Source organism: Emys orbicularis, chromosome 1, assembly GCF_028017835.1.
Source record: "Emys orbicularis isolate rEmyOrb1 chromosome 1, rEmyOrb1.hap1, whole genome shotgun sequence".
NCBI lineage: Eukaryota > Metazoa > Chordata > Testudines > Emydidae > Emys > Emys orbicularis.
Window position 1 is genome coordinate 138,268,246 of NC_088683.1, and position 19,814 is coordinate 138,288,059.

Genomic DNA, 19,814 nt, shown 5'->3' on the forward strand with positions numbered 1-19,814 from the left:
TTTGATTGTTAGCGGTAAATATGCCCACTGGCCTGGGATGGGATGGGGTGGGATCTGAGTTACTACAGAGAATTCTTTCCTGGGTGTCTTGCTGGTGAGTCTTGCCCACATGCTCAGGGTTTAGCTGATGGCCATATTTGGGGTCGGGAAGGAATTTTCCTCCAGGGAAGATTGGCAGAGGCCCTGGGGGGTTTTCACCTTCCTCTGCAGCGTGGGGCAGTGCTCATTTGCTGGAGGATTCTCTGCACTTTGAACCATGATTTGAGGAACTCAATAGCTCAGACATAGGTTAGGGGTTTATTACAGGAGTGGGTGGGTGAGATTCTGTGGCCTGCGTGGTGCAGGAGGTCAGACTAGACAATCATAATGGTCCCTTCTGACCTTAAAGTCTATGAGTCTATGAGCGCTGGCTCTCCATAGAGGCAGACTGATCTTCTGTGTTCCACAGTGGGCTTGAAAAGTGACTAAGTGATGCTGCATCCTCTCTAGGCCAAGGAAATCCTGTCATGGCATATTGTCACTGACTCTTTCCCTCTGTCACACAGGCTGGTAAAGGGATTCTGCAAACTCTCAAAGTCAATAATGATGCAGTAGCAGATCTAATTCCAGTAGATGTCGTCATCAACCTCATCCTAGCAGCTGGGTGGTACACTGCAGTTCACAGGTAGGGATGAGAACTTGTTTCTCAGATCGCTGGTAAGGTATTATGGTACAATATGGATTTTAATGGGACAGCAAATATCATCCAATTTAGACTTCATGAGACAGCAGCATTTGATTCCCAAGTTCAATATCTTGCTTCCTGGGTGTAGTAAAGGCTAAAGTGCTACAGAAGCCTTGAAGACAGATCCTGGGATGCGGGGGAGCTTCTTATGCCACTCTGCAGGAATCCCTTTGGTCAGTAAGATGATTACTTAGCACTTATAAAGTACGGGACATATACATGAATACATAGAACTGTAAAAATATTAACTAATCAAAGTGGGAATGGTGTTGAAAAGGCTGTCTAGGCTTCTAGACCCTCTTTAACCAAAGGAAAATTGATGAAATACAGGTTTCAGAGGGTGGCTGCATGTAAACAGGAGGGTAAATAAATATGTCCATGGGGGTGAGGGGTGGCAAGTAGGGGAAAATGCTATAACCTGGTGAGGAGTGTTCTCTGGATTCTATATGGGCTAAATCCTTACTCACAAAAACCTCCCATGGATTTTATTGAGAGTTTTGCCAAAGTAAATACATGGGTTTTCAGAATGTGTCCCATATGTTTAACTAGTGTTCTCCTGCCTAGTATACTAGGTTCATGAGGCAGAACTCACCTCCAGTTACACTCATTAATAACACTATCCTTATTAGCCAGCTTACAACTGGGCCCAAACTCTTACAGCCGAGACAGTCATGAATATGACATGAGCAACCCTTAGAAAAAGCCAGTATACACCTATATGCCACATCATCATCTCTCTGAAGCAGCTGTGTTACACTGCAGAGTATCAGCTTTCATTGTAAAAAAGTAAGTCTCCATCTGTTATGGTTGCAGAGAAAACCTCTAAAATGTGAATTGAGTGTAAGGGCTTGTCTACATGGGGAAGTTAAGTTAGGGTGTGACTTTAAAGTGCTATAGTTATACCAGTAGAAGTCTCCGGGCTTGTATACGCTTAAAATGCTACAACAGAACAGCTGTGCCGCGGTAGTGCTTCACTGTAGACACTATGTATGAAGACGGGAGGGGTTCTCCTATCAGCGTAGGTAATCCACCTTCTTGAGAGGCAGTAGCTAGGTCAATGGAAGAATTCTACATGAGGACTTAAGTTGGCTTAATTACGCCACTCAGGGCTGTGGATTTTTCCATACTTGTGTCAACCTAGTAGAGACCAGGCCTCCATGTGGACATTCTTACTGCAATATAAGAGTGCCTTTTTCTGGTTTAGCTTATATCATTTTGGAAGCAGTATAAGATAAGGTGAAAAAGCCATTCGTATGCCTAATATGAAGAGTTGTTATACTTGTATAACGGCTGCGGTTTAACTTTATGGATATGATTACCAATGTAACTAGAAAAATCTCCCATGTAAACAAGTCATAACTGATTCAGAGAAGAGTCTGCAGAGAGCCTTAAACAACAGCTCTGAGGATTTTGAACGGTCCTACTCATCTCAGTGGGTTGTTCATCAGTGGGCCTCTGAACGATCATTTAAACATCGATGCTTATGTAAAAAAGCAAAGGGAACTTGCAGATCTGCCGATTTACTGTAAGTGGTGTCTCATCATGGTGCCACAAGTGGGTGGCATTTGGGACATAGCACCACTTCTCCCCACCCACAATCAAGAAAGAGCCACGCCCCAGGATTATCGCAATGTCCAAGTGCGTATTCAAGGGGGAGAGAAGCACAAGCTCAAGGAGCCTCGCGGAGCCAGGCGGCACACAGTCATATTTTGAACATCTGCCCAATCTACTGTGAGTTTTTCTAATTCACATAGCAAAGCCTGATTTGTGGGCAGGGACTGGAAAATACCAGAAACACTTTGTCCTCAGTATGGCTTCTGGATGTGAGGGCTGAGGGTTTACTTTCTCTCACTTCATCTCTGCAGGTGGAGAGCTCTCCCTGTAGTCATTGGCCAGATGAGATTCTTACTCACAAGCTATGACCAGTGCCTGTTCCTCTGTGCAGTGCAAGCACAAATGGCAGACCCAAGGTTCTCTCTTGAGCTAACTACAGTCCTGAACTTTTAAAATTCTACCTCTTTCATATTTCCTGCTCTACATGGTTGCTGCCATAAAATAACACAGAGTTCTTTTAAAATTCAGCCCTTGCCAGAGAAATGGAATTTTAAGACTACAGAACTGTAATCACAAGGTTCTTCTTATTCATAGATTCATAGATTCTAGGACTGGAAGGGACCTCGAGAGGTCATTGAGTCCAGTCCCCTGCCCGCATGGCAGGACCAAATACTGTCTAGACCATCCCTGATAGACATTTATCTAACCTACTCTTAAATATTTCCACTCTTCTCTTGAGGTATCAAGTTAAAGTCATTTAATTGGCCCTCTTTCCCAACCAGTGCATTGAATCAGCTATTCATACGGGTGTTTTCCAAATGGATCTTGGTGTTTCATAGATGGAATATATTGCTTTGAAAAAAATTGCATGATTTAAAGAGATTATTATGTTACAGGTTCGTGGGGGGGGGGGAGGGGAGATGATATTAAACCTCAGTTCATTGCTTGGTAAAGGCACATGTATAAGCCACATTAAAGATTTAACATCTTTTCCTGTGTAACTTCTTGCTCTGACATTTAAATCTTTGTGTAGTGGGAGCTATGGTGTAAGCTTCATGGATTATTATAGAGGCCTATGTAACTATGTGAAATCAATACAACACAAAAAGGAAAGAAAACATGAAAGCCAGTCTTATCCTCTATCCCGTGAGCCTAGAGTGAAGAAAACCCACAAACAAGCCAGAATATGGGGAGCCAGAAATGAGCCTTAAAGGCAGCTTAGACTTTGCAGTTTCATTTTTTTCCTCATTCCCACCCAACAGCAGCTGGCAAAGAAGAGGAGTGACCAGCACAAGTGAATGAGAGCAGAACTGCTCCAATTCCAAAACACAAATGCCACTTCCCTCCACCAGGGAGAAGCACCCTCCATAGGCTGAGGAGTGCTGTCTGACCAGCAAAGCAGGAAGCAGAGAGAGCCCCAGAGACGGACTTCCTGGGTCTGTGAGCTTTGAAACCCCCACTCAGGAAATGCTCTCTCCCATTGCCCCTCCAGGAGAAAGAAGGGCCTGTCTTACCACAGAAACCCTGAAAACCACAAGCTCACACCTTCCATCATTCCCAAACTGCCTAATATCTGCACCTAAAATAGTGGAGGTAAAAATGGCTCCTACTTGCAAACCCCCTTTCTGCTACTCTGGAGTGGAGTTTGAGCAGTGTTGCTCCTTCTCACAGCAACAGCATAATGCCCAGAGGTATCGAGAACCTTTGCCAATTGGTTCACACCCAGGTCTCTGCCAAAACCAGCCACAACTAACACCCAACACTCCTCCCCAGTCCAAGTCTTATCTGGAAGAAATGCAAACAGGAAGTGCAAACTAGGACCCAGAATGCAGATTGGTATAAATTTGCTGCCAATTGTATGCAGTCAGACAGCAGTGATTTCATACAAACTTACAACAGGGGGAGACAAACATCAGGATATCATGTTCCTGCTGATGAATGTTAGGTGAATTGTCAGGAAGCCCTTTATACTCAAGAGGTCCTGACCTGCATCACTGAAACCTCAGTATACCACAAACCTAGACCTTTACAAGGCAACCATGGAGGGGTATCAGTCATCATATTCCAAATGTATGAGAAGCTACCTGGCCAAAAAAAAAAAAAATTGGAGGATCCAGTCATTCTGCAAATCCAGAGACAAGTTATACATGTGCATTATGCTAATCTATAGACTGCAAAGAGCAAAGGTTTCCTAGAGGGACTGCCTGAGTTGCTGTCTGATATGTTAATGAAGTCCCCAAGACTTATTATCCTGAGATTTTTCATATCCATGTTGACAACAACTCAGATACAATAGCCCCAAACCTTTTCTATATATTTTCCACCCTCTGTTTTTGACAAGTTATCTTTGGACCTGGACATGCTGCCAGTCATATTTGAGCTTGACTTTAGACTTGGCATGGATACAGGGGACACAAGAAACTGTCCTTATTCTGGACTGACCACAATTTCCACCAGGCTGCGATCAAAACTGACCTAATGTCCAGGCAAGAAGGAACAATAACAATTGGCCTCAGGCTCAGGAACTGAGTTAATTTCCACAACACTATTGTAGGTAATGCCTCACCACCAAAAAAGATCGCAGAATAGAAAATCTAACCAGTCACTATGACAACTCATTAGTCACCTCTGTCACCAAAGTGCCCTTCTCCTCTACAGATCTCCTTTGTTTCTTTGATGTGCTGAAACAAAAGCATCAGGTGGAAGGAAGCTGAGCTCTTATGTGTGTGGCATAAAACTTGGGCAGATGCAGACGGACTCCAGTACAAGGAATTCCTGTGAATCTATGCAGTACTTGTGGAGAAAAACAAAAAAATTCCACCTTTCCAACTGTTAAATCGTGCTCTACTGAACTATTCTGGACCATGAATTGTCTTGTTAATGGGGAATGCTCTCGCTCAGGTACAGAACTCACCATCTCCTGGTGCAAAGAATTATCACTCTACTTCTCATAAAATATCACCAACAACAGAGATGTGCTGCTGAAACACCATGTACTGTATATTGGCCTTTTCCACCATAACACGATACCATCCTCTTCTGAAGCTAGCCCAGCACACAACAGGAAGTTCTAGAAATACAGGAGAAAAACTGAGCCATCACCTATGGCTTTGATCTAAATTCTCATTGACTAGTCAAAAAGTATCAAGAGCATCTGGGACTCCTCCTAACTGAGATATCTACATCTTCATCAAGGAGGAAAATCCTGCCACCCCCCTACAGCATGTCATAATCTGGCAAATACTTAAGAGACCATCCCTTGTGTAGACATGCGGACTCACCCCTGCGGTGCCTCCTGCTGGTCGTCTCGGGAATTAGCTCTTCCAGCCTCCGGAGCGCCCTCTGCAGGCCGGTGTCCCGCCTGCCGCTTGGCCCCCGTGTCCCTCCTGGACCCGGTGCCCTGTTGTCTGGGGTGCTGCCCCCTGGCAGTAACCCCTCACAGCTCTGGGTCTCCCCCTCCCAGGGGAACCCCCACCCACTATCCCTACTTCACCTCAGTGTTAGGCTACTGCCCAGTCTCTATCTAGGCCCCGTTCACTGGGGCAGACTGCAGTATAAGCCACTCATCACAGGCAAAGGGGTTTGGACCTGCTGCCTCTGCCTACCCACGGGCTGCCCCCTGCAACCCAGTACCTAATAGGCCTTGCCAGGCCTGCAGCCTGAGGCTTTCCTAGGCCGGAGCTCCCCGGCTCCCTTTCCCTTTCCCCAGCCCTGCTCCACCTTAGGTACCCAGGTACGCTCCCTAGCAGCCAGGCCCTTCTCCCTCTAAAGGCAGAGAGAGAGTTATCCTGGGCCTCTGGCTCACAGCCTTTTATAGGGACCAGCTGGGCCTGATTGGGGCATGGCCCAGCTGAGGCTACTTCCCCAATCAGCCTGGCTTTTCCCTGCCACAGCCCTCTCCCTGGCTCTTTTTAGCCCTTCAGGGCAGGAGCGGGGTAACCACCCCGCTACACCTTGACATAATCAACCTCTGTAATTACCACCCAGTATCTAACCTAATTGAGAAGCTCTCCAGGTGTCTCCTTCAACTGTTCCTAGGTGCTAACAATATCTTTGACCCCTCCCAATCATGCTTCAAGCCAAGATATGGAACAGAGAGAGTGCTATTAGCACTGATGGATGAACATCCTTTAGCCACGGACAAGGGCCCTTCATCTACTGAACCATGATACCGTTTATCTGATGTCCTGCTTCAGACATGCAGCAGAGATTAGTAGGATCATGCCATGATGACTTCAGTCATTCCTCTCAGATCGCAACCAGAAAGGTATGACTGATTTCTGCTCCTTCAGCTGCAGAGCTCACACCTTTGGAGTTCCTCAAAGATCTATTCTCTCGGCCATTCTGTTCAACACTGATATGAAATCACAAGGGAGACTGTGATCAGCATGAACTACAGTGCCAACAATGAGCAGATAACACACAACCCTACATTACCTTCTCATCGGCTGAAAACAACACAATTTCTCAGTTATCCAAGGCCTTGGTTGCAATCAGCAATTAAATGAAGAAAGGCCTCCTGAAGCTGAATCTTGGGAAGGGAGAAGGAAGCACTTCCAAGAACTCCTCACCTCTATAACAACACCCTTCAATGAAGGCATCTGTCCTCAGATTAAGTCACTGCTTCTTCAGTATTCACCTGATCTCCTCACTGCTTCTGGATGCCAGCCATGGCAGTGAAAAAAGTCTTTTCCCATCTTCTCCTGGCAAGAAATCTATGCCTCCTCTTGTCAGATTTGGAGTTAACTGTGGTGATTCATGCATTTGTGACCATTAGGCCTTATTCCTGTAATTCTCCGTATCTGAATATGAAACCAAAGAACTTAAAATGCTGGTTCAGATCACAGTAGCCCATGTGCCCAGCAATGCATGGCTGCTGAGAGCCCATCACTCCACTTTTCTGACTGGTTCCCTGTTGAATACCTGGTGAAATGTAAGATTTCAGTCCTCCTCTTCAGAGCCCTCTGTGGAATTTACCCATGTTACATGAGGGACCACTTCATCCCTGTGTGACTTGAATGCCCTATGACAACCATATTCCACTGGAACAAGAGAATTGTCAACCTCAAGTGTGAAACTCATGAATACAGAAGGTAGCGTGTTCTCAGAGACTGGCTTATGAATGTGGAACTCACTCCCCAGGCAGATCAGGATGACCATGAACTTCAGTATCTTCAAAGCACAATGCAGAACCCCTTTTTTGATCTAGCCTTCCCACAGTGACACCACAACCAAAAATTAAAAACAATTAGGTAATGCTTTGCAAGGAACAAAGAGAAGGAGATTTATTTTATATGTACACTTCATAATTTTGGGAGGAGATTAGATGCCACAGTGATGGGCATTATGTAAAAACCTAGATAGTGCACAGCAAGTTGTAGGATAAAGATAAACGGCTTACTTGATGTGCTTTTTATTTTACAAAATAAGGAACACACTTTAAATAATCAATGTAAGTATAGAAAGTATTTAAACAGTGACTGACACCAGCTGGACAGTGTGGGGAAATGGTCAGGTTTTACCTCTAATCTGTCAAAATGGGTAAGAGATTTTTTTTTTTTTAAAGCACCTGAGTTCGGGTCCTACATCACTTATCTCGACATTTTTGAAAACTTTACCCAGTATGTTCACAGTGGTGATTGAAATGAGTAATCCCAGGCATGGAGCAAGTTGGTGTTTATTCTAAGCAGAAGTGTAGCACTAGATGCGGTCTTCAAAGCAGTAGGAAGGTGCAGAGATGCACTGCCCACAGGGAGCATTTAGTATGTTGCCATTTATCTTACAGATGAGAAAACTGAAGCACAGAAAAGTTAAGTGATGTATCCCCACAGCTACACAGCTGGCCTGATTCTTATTGACATTAAAGCCCTGTTACACCACTTGGACAGTGTCAGAGGCCTTCAAGCAAGCATAAATTACATTTACACCCACTTTAAGGCCTCTGTACGCTGCCAGCATGATGTCAAAAGGGCCTTAATGTAACTGAGAATCAGGCCCGAAGACTGTGTAGCAGAGCTGGACTATAACTCAGGTTGGTTCCCTTGCTTACCCACACTCCCTACCCCTAAGGAAAGGGGTAATCTAGCTGGCCTTGTGTTTGCTACCTGGCAAAAAGGAGTTGGAAGGAAGCCTCATTGCACCCTCTTCATCTCCTTGTGCACCTGTGCCTAGCCAGCCATGAGCAGGCTCATGGTAAATATAATATGCGATAGCATAATCTTCGCCAATGTAATTTCTACACAATAACACTGCTAAATGCAATAATCTACAGCTGACAGTGTGGGCTAGGATGCAATTTATTAAACAATTCCCTACCCTCTAATTTAACTATGGTTTTTCTGTGGTTCCCTTGTTTAACACCTGTGGGACTCAAAAGCAATTACAGATTATCATTACAAACTTCATTTAGCTGGCAAAACCACTCTGTGTTGAAATGAGATATTTTGTGGCATGTAAATCTAAAGGGAGAGTCTGAGCATTTCTAACATACATTTCTGTTATCTACCCAGTGGCCTCTGGAGCGTTTCATGCCTTTGTATATTAGTGGTGTTGCTGTATGGCTTAATAAAAAAATCAATGATCAAGAAGGTTACTATCATTTCTGATCAGGTGACATTCTACAGGAAAACCTTATTCTAAAATACATCAGAGAAATGTGGACTTTATCACAGAACTTGCAACCTCATTCCAGGATTTGATTCTCTCTCCCCCATCTGGGTAAATGAAACATGAAAGAGCAACAGACACACGTTATTTTGGGGAAACTGGGGAAAATGCAAGAATTGCCCCACATCACCACTGATTTTTGGATCTAGCAAAAGTGGCATCTTTCAAATAAATGATTTATAAAGCACATAGTGTCTCCCTGACTTTGACTTGGACAAATGAGCTACGATACATCAAGAGAAACTTTGCAATAAATACAAAAAAACTGCTTTTATTAATCATTTCCTTTATTGTTTTCATAGTTTGTTTAATAACTGATGTATAGATAATTTATCTCAAGCCAAATCTGTTATTTATTGATTGCATACACTACCTAGATTCACTGGCTAGATTTGATTAATCTTCATTTTTTAAATTGTATTTTGCATTTATATATAGGATGAACCTTGTTTAGAGTCCTTGTTTATGAGCTGTTGACTTTCATGCTTCATTATAAGTCTTTGTGTGGCTTTACGTATTCTTGCCTAATGGCTTTCACATGTATGTTAAATTAAGATTTGTTATTTATTGGTTATACATGCACTTATTGTAGCCCCTGCAGTCAGGTTTCCTGGGCCCCGGTGCACAATGCATCCTTAGGGCTTAAGCCCTTCCTGCCCATGCTGTAGTGGTGGGGACAGGAGGCGGCTGGGTTATGTGGGTGGCCAGCAGCAGCCTGGAGGTGTTAGCTGTCTTTCAACACTGTGTGGACAGGAAGGGACAAGCTGCTTCCAGCCACAGGGGTGGGGGGGGGGGAGAAAAGAAGAGATGAGCTCTGCAAATACACGGGCCAGGTCATCCCTTTCCCCTCCTCCACTTCCTCTGTGGTTGGTAGCAGCTCCTGTCCCTTCCCTCCCACACAGTGCCAAAAGGCTGCTGCTGGCCACATTTTGGTGTGAACCCTGGCAATAATCTGGGTAGGGGGAGCATGTGACTTTGCATCCCCCGCCCCCCCCATGTGTTGCCTCTGGAAGACACGGCACCAGGAACCGGGAGAGGCAGATCCATCCCAGGGGCCCAGCCAGGCATGGAGGGTGGAGTGTGCCGAGCATGGAGGGTCAGGTTGGTCGGTCACCCCCTTGTGTGACAGAGGCATACGGGAGTGTGTATGTGTCACCTCTCCCCGTGTTTGTGGGAGGGTAGGGGTGTGTATGTCACCCCTCCCTGTGTGACCCCTAAAGCCTTAAAGATAAGAAGGTAAATAAAAATAATCCAACTACACAGTATTTCTTTTTAATGGGGGCTCAGTCAACTTGATGTTCATTTGAACATTTGCACCGCATAGTTCTAATTGATTGCCATTGAACTCGCTTGAATAGGAGTAATTTTACCAGGTGTCCCATATTCAGGATAGGGAAATATGGTCACCCTACAGATTGGCATCTATTGGGATTTTCAAAAGCACTTAAGTAAGATAAGCACCTACTCCCATTGAAATCAATAAGAGGCCTTAGTGTGCTTGGCTAACATTTGCCCTCATCTCACTACTGTGCTGTTTAGTTGTCATGCTCAACCACAGATGTAGCTGCATTTCATTAGTGCTGTATGTTGTGTATAGATTTAAAGCATTTGGGGATGAAAGACCCTATGCACAAGTAAGAGATTTTTTATTTTTAGAATGTATTTTGTTTGATTATTTATTATCTAGTTAGCTTGGATTAAACTATATAGAGATAAAGTCTGCTCTCATTTACACCTAATTATCTCCACTGAACACCGTGAAATTACAAAACTGTCCCATAAACTCAAATAGTGCAATGAGACGTAGTTGCCATATTTTAGTTAAAGTATTTCTTGCTCCCATTCTCTTGTCCATGATTTTAAGCCCCACCACCAGATAACTGGATATTTTTTTTCTGTTTTCTTTCCACATTTTTAAATTTCTTTCATTTTTCACATCATGTATTTTCCAGACCAAAAACAATGATGGTGTACAACTGTACAACAGGTGGAATCAACCCTTTCTGCTGGGGAGAGATAGGTAAGTTCTAACTAAAGCAAGAAAACAAACCATCAGTGGCGTTCCTGGGTGCCAGACATGGAAACAATGGTCCTGGTTTTAGCTGACAGACTCAATAGCAGCAGCCTGACCCTGTAAGCGCTCAACATGTGGAACTCCCTTTACGGTGAACAGGTGTGTTGCGTGCAGCGGTTTCACAGATCAGACTTAACCCCCAGTTCAGAAAAGCACTGAAGCATCTGCTTCATTTTAAACGTGTGAATAATCTCATTCCTGCTCATTAGAGTGTTTAAGCGCATGCTTAATTTTAAGTGTTTGAGTAAGCCCGTCCCTGTTCATCAAAGCACATGCTTAAATGCTTTGCTGAACTTTTAAAGTTGTGAAGGAAGGAGTAGGAGGTCATGACTTCAAGTTCCATTGGAAGATGCTATAAGTATCCAGACCCAAATTTCCCCTTTTTTGCTTTGAGTTTAAATCCAAATTAGAAAACCCTTGACATGAATGATGTAATTTCCAAAGGCCGCTCTAATTATCAGAATAGAAAAAGTATATAAAGAGAAAATAAAATAGCCTTTTCTTCATGTTTCTATGGTGCACCTTAAGGGTACAGTCTTGAAATAGAAATGTCCTTGATTTGCTTGAAAAGATGACCCTGGAAAGAACAGACTTAATTTAGGAGAGTTTGCTTTACATTGCAAAAAGCTGGTAAATGGAAATATTCAAGCCATTTTCATGGCTTTTTGTTGTTGTTGTTTGTTGTTTTTTTAACTTTTGAGTGAAATGTTTTAAATCCGGCATGATGCTGAGTCGGAGGTGATGGAAATGTAAGGATAAATCCTGAGGTCATTACTCAGAAAAAATGCCACAGAAACCCAATAGCAGAATTTGGCCCACACTGTAGAGGTATCTTCAGCTACAGTATTGCAAATCAGCTTAATCAGTCAGTTTATGGTAGCAGAAACATATTGGGCCTGATTCTCCACTGCCTTGCACAAACTGTCTTCGTACCGCTAGTCGAGGTCAAAGCCTTCATAACACTCCCATTTGTCGCCTTTTCTGTTTTATTTTCAGCATGTAATTTTATTGATGAAAATACTGATAAATAAATGGATTGTACCTAATCTTTTCCTATTACAGTGCTCATTAGTCTAACTAGGAACTTGGATTCATCAGACTGTGTAACAGAAGCTTGCATTTCTGATGGTTCAGCTCCATCAACTTGCATCCAGATGCACAAGGCAAGCTTGTGCAGGAGCAGTTCAGCTTTGTAAATGGACTGAGGGCAAAATTATCTCCGATCCGCAGTGCAGATCTGTAGAGCAGACTGGTAGCACTTCCCATTATTATACCCTGTTTTCAGGTGCTTATAACTTTGCCAAAATTTAATTGTTTGAGCTGAAATTTCCCTTGTCAAATGTCTGCCTCAGGCTGAATTGTTCTGGAAAATTACAGTCAAAATGGTCCAGCCATTTCTGAGAACAAAGGTCGGGAAAATACATTGTTTTGCCTATGTTAAAAAAAAATACAAGCAAACTTTTTCTTTGAGATCTTCTAGCATGCCCATGCTTTGGAGTAGGTAATTGATATTTGGAAGAGGCGTGGACTTTGTGCCATGGATGTCTCTTATGCCATCCCTATAAAAATTGACCCATAATTGGCTAAAAATAGCCATTGAAAAATCACAGTTTACACATGCTCATTAGAGACCTCTTAGGGTTTAACTGCTAAAATCTCTGGTGGCTCCATTTTTATTGAGCATGCTCAAGCCTCTCATAGCTTCTTGTGCTGACCAGACTGCACTTCCACCACCCCACAGAGCAACTGAGCATGCTTCCTCCAACCCTGAGTTATGACTCTCAGAAGGACTTTCCCTGTAATGGCTGCTCCAAGTTGGAGTGGGGATCATGCTTGAACAGAAATCCTGAAAGTCGGAATCATTATCCCAATTTTACAGATAGGTAAACTGAGGCACAAAGAGTGACGTGACATGCCTAAAGTCACCTAGAAGGCCAGTGGAAGACATAAGAGCTTCTAAGTGTTGATTGGTTCTTTTCCCTGCTACCCAGAATGCTCAGGTTTGCAGACAGACTATTGAGCTGAAGAAGTATGTTTATTTATTCACTGCATCAGTGAGTGATCAGTCCATCGAAACAGGGCACAGCATGGGGTAAATGCAAGCACACACCCACGTTCAGGTACTCACCTTAAATACATTGTTACAATGTTATTCATTATATAGAGTAGAGCCTCGCTATAATGCCCTTCACAATAGCGAACCTTGGGCTGTGGTTCGGGACTGACAGCTTCTCCAGCCCGGGGCTGCAGCAGTGGGCTGACAGGCCCTCTGGCCCTGTGGCCGCAGCCAGGGCAGAGTGCTCCTCCCGCCCCACAACTGGGACAGAGATTTCCTCCAGCCGCAGGCCCAGAGGAGCACAGCCCCCTGCCGCGGCCCCAGGGCCAGAGGAGCTCACTCTGTTCCCGCCCCCCCACCCTCACCCCCACCTTGCTATAACGAATTCCTGGCTATACAGAATAAATGGCTTGGATCCCCAGGAGTTCAATATAGCAAGAGTGTACTGTATTATATAACCACCTTTTCTGCCTAGTGCTAAGATTAGTTTGCTAACTCAGTTGTTTACCTGATCAGGTTGCTGGCTCAGCTTTTTACCTGGTTGTTCTCTTTCCTTGCAAGACAAGCAGGAAATATACCTTCTACATATTACATCCTACATAGCTCCTTCTTTTCTTATTTTACATGCAACACTATCCCATAACTTGTTTCAGTTCTTTATTATGTAGTTGTCCGTTTATTCCGTCGCAGGGTGTCTCCAGAAAAATACCCCCTGCTTGGTGTGTTAGTATATAGGCCTGTTTGTTAGCCTGGGATAGAATTTTGGGTTTGACTTTTTGATACTCTTATATCCTTACTAATATTTGTGAACAAAGACACTGTGTGTTACACCTGCCCACAAGCTGATGAGGTGAAAAGAGGTAAGAGATTAAGTTAAAAGTGTTATGGGGTATGCTGAGAGTGTAATATATGACATGCATCCGACGAAGTGGGCATTCACCCACGAAAGCTTATGCTCCAATACATCTGTTAGTCTTAAAGGTGCCACAGGACTCTCTGTTGCTTAATATATGAGCATTCACTGGACAGCTGCCTGGCTCCTCTCTCAAGCCAAGGTCAAGCAACCAATTAAGAGGGGCAAGTGGGGATAGGGAGGGGAGGCATAAGAAACACTAAAAGCCAAAGAAAATCCTGGCTTTGACCAGAACATAACTTCACTCCTTACCCCTCCCATGGAATACAAAAGAGATGGGATGAAGACCCCAGACTCATGACCCTCCAAAATGGAACTTGGCCATAAGTTGTAAGGGGTGGGACTTGGGGTGTGCACTGCAGGTATATTTGGGCCTGCTAAGAAGGAGGAGGTGGAAAATGGGAGATGGGAATGGGGACACAGGCAAGGTTCTGCAGCATCAGAACTGGGAAGGGGGACACGGGGTAAATGTTCTGTGGCATCAGAGCTGGGAACGGAACACTGGGAAACAGACTCTGCCGGCATGTAGAGCTATGGATATGCTTGCTTGAAACTAACCCCAATAAACATTGCATTGCCTGCACTTTGGACTTCTAGTCTTCTGCTTTCTGTCTGCGTGACAAGAACCAGGGGAGGGGGTGAAGGGAAAGCCCTCTAATAGTGTGCATTAACACTCCTGCAAAATCCCTGGGCTCTGTGGTGCAAGGTGCCTTCTGAGTATTACCACTCTTGTCTGATATTTCCATACAGAATGTCAGTTATCACGGTAGCATCACCAGCTGTCGTGACCAAATAAATCCAGGTGACCATGAGTTAGATGATTATTCCTAGCTCTCTCTTTACATTGTTCAGTGTTAGCTGTCACGGCATACCTGTGTAAGTAATACCAGAGATGGTTTCAGCACTCAATTTACTTTTATGCAGTGGGCCCACTACCATCCATCTGGGGAAAACATGAGTTGGGCCGTAAGATGTCAACCAGCAGGGCTAGGCTGCTATTGGTGGCCTCTTTACACACAACCCAAATCCATGCCTCACATATATTGAGAATGACTACACATCCCCTTATATGACATGAGATACTGTTGCCAATTAATGTTCCATACATGGGCATGTGATATTAGGCCCGGAATACACAATAATCCGTGCTGTAACAGAAACAAGTTTTGCTGAGCATTTCGAATATACATCCATTTCCGCAAATTGCGTTGATATACACACAACCATCCTACCAAACAAAACACACACATTACCACTAGGTGCAGGATCAGGTGTTGTCTTCCAGTTGTCATGTTAGAATACATTAAGTCATCCCACCAGTTATTGGCTTCTGCTGCTCTAAAGTCTTTTCCCAACCTCATCCACACTTAATTTGAGGATAGGTGACATCTTGCTTGTTTCCTGATCTGGGTTCCATATGACCTCTACTGACTTCAGCAAGGCCTTCCAATGCATTGATTGCTGAATCTCTAATTTTATGCTATTAAACAAATCTCCCCCTGACTAGGTTACATTTTGAGTGATAATGTGGGGCACAGTTTCCCAGTTTTCATTTCCCAATTTTATACTCTTTAATGAGACATTGCTGCACCATGTGCCTTGTGAGACCTTTACACAATGTTTATACCCTTCCAAGGTGACACTTGATACATTATTAGTATTGTTTAAATGATAGCAGACCTTTCCATTCCCTAAGTGTGTAACATGATTTTGTGGCAGGGGCACTTCCTCTAGATGACAGTGCTCACTTGTGTTCCAACACCCACCTTTTACCAGTTGCAATTCCCCTGGCTGACAAACCCAACTACACCTCTACCTCGATAGACCGCTGTCCTCGGGAGCCAAAAAATCTTACCGCGTTATAGGTGAAACCGCGTTATATCGAACTTGCTTTGATCCGCCGGAATGTGCAGCCCCACCTCCCCCGGAGCGCTGCTTTACTGCATTATATTCAAATTTGTGTTATATCGGGTCGTGTTATATCTGTGGTGTATCATGTATTTCCTCTACACATCCGGAGAATTCTGCATTACTGAGCCTTCCCTCCTCATCTACCCAGGCTTGCGGCTCCTGTAGAATTTTGGTGGGCACGTTTTCAGCCATAAGAGTGAACATCCATCTCTGTATCCTGACCCTGCTAACATTCCCCAGAGGCAGTTTATCAGTATATAATTTCAGGGAAGTATGATGGGTACGCAGAATTATTTGCTGACCTCCTGTAAGATATTTAAACTTCATCAGTGCCCAATATGCACACACAACCACCTTTTCACACACTGAGTATTTTAACTCCACACTTTGCAACAGCTGTGATGCAAAAGCCACAGTTCTCTCATCTGTCCCATAAACTGGGTGACTACAACCCCAAGACTACCATCCTCCACCATTATCCAGAAAGAGTAAGTTTTCTCCAAATTTGACACTGCTGATTTAGGAGCACTCACTAGACCTTATTTTAGTCTGCAAAAAGCATCCCTATGTTCCTCCTCCCATTCCCAAACTTTAGCTTTTGCTAATTCATATAAGGGTTTTGCCACTTCAGCATACGTAAGAATGAAATCCCTGCAGAATCCAGTCAATCCTAAAAACGACTGTAAACGCCTTTTGTCTTGTGGAATAGGGAGTCTTTCAGTTTGGGCCACCCTAAATGTGTTAACACTTCTCCCATCTTTTCCTAAGATGTTACTCCTAGGAAATTAACTGTACTTTGATGGATCTGGACCTTAGGTTAAGCTTTTGTCAACAACTCATCATGTTCCTCCTTACTCCTTCCCTGGACTAGGATATCATCTACCTACTGAATGATTAATTTATGATTTCCAAGATCCCCCAAAATCTTTCATGCATTTGTGAAAAATGGCAGGTGAATCTTTATATACCTGTGGTAAAACTGTCCATGCATATTGCATCCCCTGGCAAGTGAAGGCAGTTTTATATTGCTGTTTCTCTGTCAGCGGTATTGACAAAAAGCCATTTGCCACATCTAACACTGAGAACCAGTTTCTATCTGGATGTATTTTAGCAATCATTTGTGGATATGCTGCTACTACATTAGCTCCCCCTATTGCAGTGTCAGTCCGGGCTCTATAATCTATAGTTAGCCTCCATTTGCCGTCAGGCTTCTTTACAGGTCATACAGGTGCATAACAGGTAGACCGAATTTCCCTTAGACACCCCTGATGCAGCAGCTGCTGCACTTTCTGTTACGTTTTCAACAGCCTCCCGGGGCACAGCATACTGCTTTTCTGGGCGGGCGGGGGTGCTGGGGGGCGTGGGAGGATCAAGTCCCTCTATCCTAGCTATAAAACGTGTTCTGCCACAGTCTGTCTTGTGCTCTGCCCACACAGCAGCAAGAGCTTTTAACTATGTAACTTCCATTCTGTTTACAGGCTGGTAATGTTTAACCGCATTCTGACCGGGTGGGCTACTACACACAGGTTAGCCAGAGCTATTAAAAAATTGTAGGCTCCAAGTACTGCTGCTGACAGAATTTCCTCCTTAGCATTTACTACCTGTTCTTTTACCCCCATCATCACCTGTATCTTCCTTTGAGCATTTCCTTCCCTAACTGTGTGTGTCATGCAAATTGCTGCTCCACTATCTGTTAATATTATTTCCTGCTGTCCTTCAATATATGTTTGAACATGAGGCTGCCCCCATTTATCTAATTTAATAGGGCAAACCTGTTGTGCAGTGGCCTCAGGGCATGGCACCCCAAGGCTTCCAGCCTTCTCCTCTAATTCTTTCACACGACATTTCAGAGCCTTCTATTCTTCCTGCAACTGCCTGAAAGAAATTCATTCTCTTATCCCCCTTTCTACCCACACTTCCTCTTCTCCATCCACTTCCTCTTCTCCATGCACCAGTGCCTCTCCTGACCTCAACTTGAAACACCCTCGCCTCATTTATAGGTAGGACGGTCTCCTCCCTCTCCCCCGACCATGCTTCAGCATGGGTAATAGTTTGCTCATAATCATGGGGCTGGGGTGAAAACTAGGATTGCCGTGGACAGTCATCTGGTTGTCCTATTAACAACGATTCAGTATGCTCTTGGGAGTTCCTTCCCACTCAATCATTTGGTCCATGACCCGAATTCCAATAATTCATAGCCCTTTCCCCTCCCTCTGTGGGGCTTTCCCCAGGCAAAGATGTAACCTACTCATGTCACTTGTAGGTGATGGACTACCAAACAAAATTTCCTTTCTGGCTGGCGAGTGTTTACACATCCAGCAATTCGTGCATATAAACCTCCGAATACACCTTTCAACATCTGGTTCCAATCTTTATCATTTAAATTGCTGTCCTCCATGATATCCGCAGCCATTCAAAGCCACTGACAAAACTTATTCCAGTCATTCTTTGGGTTGGGACCTGGATTTTTCCATGGAGACTGAAATTCCCCAGCTGCCAACAGTTTAGCATCCAGGGTGGTGCAGATGTGATTACCGTCCATCTCAGATTTTAGAATCATAGGGGCAGCCAGATAGGGCGCCACTGGAGGGGGCTGAGGGTTGGGAAAAGTAGGGCGGGAGGGACATGGGGAAAGACCCATCCTTGGGAACTGAAGGATCCCCATGTTGGCATTGAGCCAGTTGGTCCCTAAGGTTTGCTACCTCATTCAACAATTCATCCCATTCCTGTCATATGCTATCACAATCATCAGATGATTGGCGGAAGCCTTGATTAGCTATTACCACATGTATTTTAAAAGCTTCTCCTTTATCTCCATCCCCCTCAAGCTCAGGGGGCAGTGTCTGAAGTTCAACCTCCTTAGTACAAACTGCTCCCATAACACATTAATTCCTTTTATTAATCCCTGTATAATGCAGGCTTTCTTCTGTCCTTCCTTCACTTTCAGATCTAGCATGATTAAGGGACTTCTGAATCTCCTCTCAGGGCCCTGTTTTCTGGGGATCAATGTCATAGGGACCTCCCTTGTCACTGACCCAAACTTCCACAAAGATAACCAAGTCCATATAGCAAAGCCCAGTTATGACCTTTACTTTATCTCAACCAGACCCCACGATAGTCCTTCAAAATTCCCCCCCAAACTGTTGATGATTCTTCTTCCCGCTACCCAGAACCCTCAGATTCACAGACAGACTTCTGAGTTGAAAAAGTGTGTCATTTATTCGCTGCTTCAGTGAGTGATCAATCCGCCAAAACAGGGCACAGCATAGGGTTAAAAGCAAGTGCACAACCACATTCAGGTGTGCCTTAAATGCATTGTTACAAAGCTATTCATGTTATATTGTATAAGCACTTTTTCTGCCTAGCACTACAATTAATTTGCTAACTCAGTTGTTTACCTTACTGGATGCTGACCAAGTTGTTTACCTGATCAGATTGCTGACCCAGTTGTTTACCTGGTCAGATTGCTGGCTCAGCTTTTTACCTGGCTGTTCTCTTTCCTTGCCAGAAAAGCAGGCATCTTTTCGTATGTCCCAACACCTAAAACATACATTCTACATATTACATCCTACACTAAGGAAACAAATTACTCATAAATTTAAACAGTTCATTATTAAATGTGCAGTAAACTCTGCACACATGGATATCTGTAATTAGCATCCCCTTTTTAAAGGATCTTTTTTTGAACTATGCTCTTGTGGTATCCAGTAAAATTTTGCTCAACTTTCAATCAAAGAAATTTGTACCAGTCAAGCAATATTTTGCTGACCCTTTGAGTGGCTGATTCCAGTAAGTTTTTTTTAGTGTATCATCATTATCCAGTGTTTTCTTTTATCTTTCAGTTGAGCTGTTTTCATCTTTTAATATAACACTTCCCCTGGTATAAAGCTTCCTTGATATAAAGTGTCACTACAGT

At 43.9% G+C, this 19,814-nt stretch overlaps 1 protein-coding gene across 1 annotated transcript in view; it reads left to right on the forward strand.

Moving 5' to 3' along the window:
* The window catches only part of FAR2 (fatty acyl-CoA reductase 2), a 141,384-nt gene that overhangs the window by 97,525 nt on the left and 24,045 nt on the right, over nt 1–19,814 (forward strand). The window contains exons 6-7 of the mRNA XM_065423603.1: nt 546–664; nt 10,897–10,964. Of these exons, the coding sequence (XP_065279675.1) occupies nt 546–664; nt 10,897–10,964 (187 nt within the window). The remainder of the gene's footprint in view (nt 1–545; nt 665–10,896; nt 10,965–19,814) is intronic.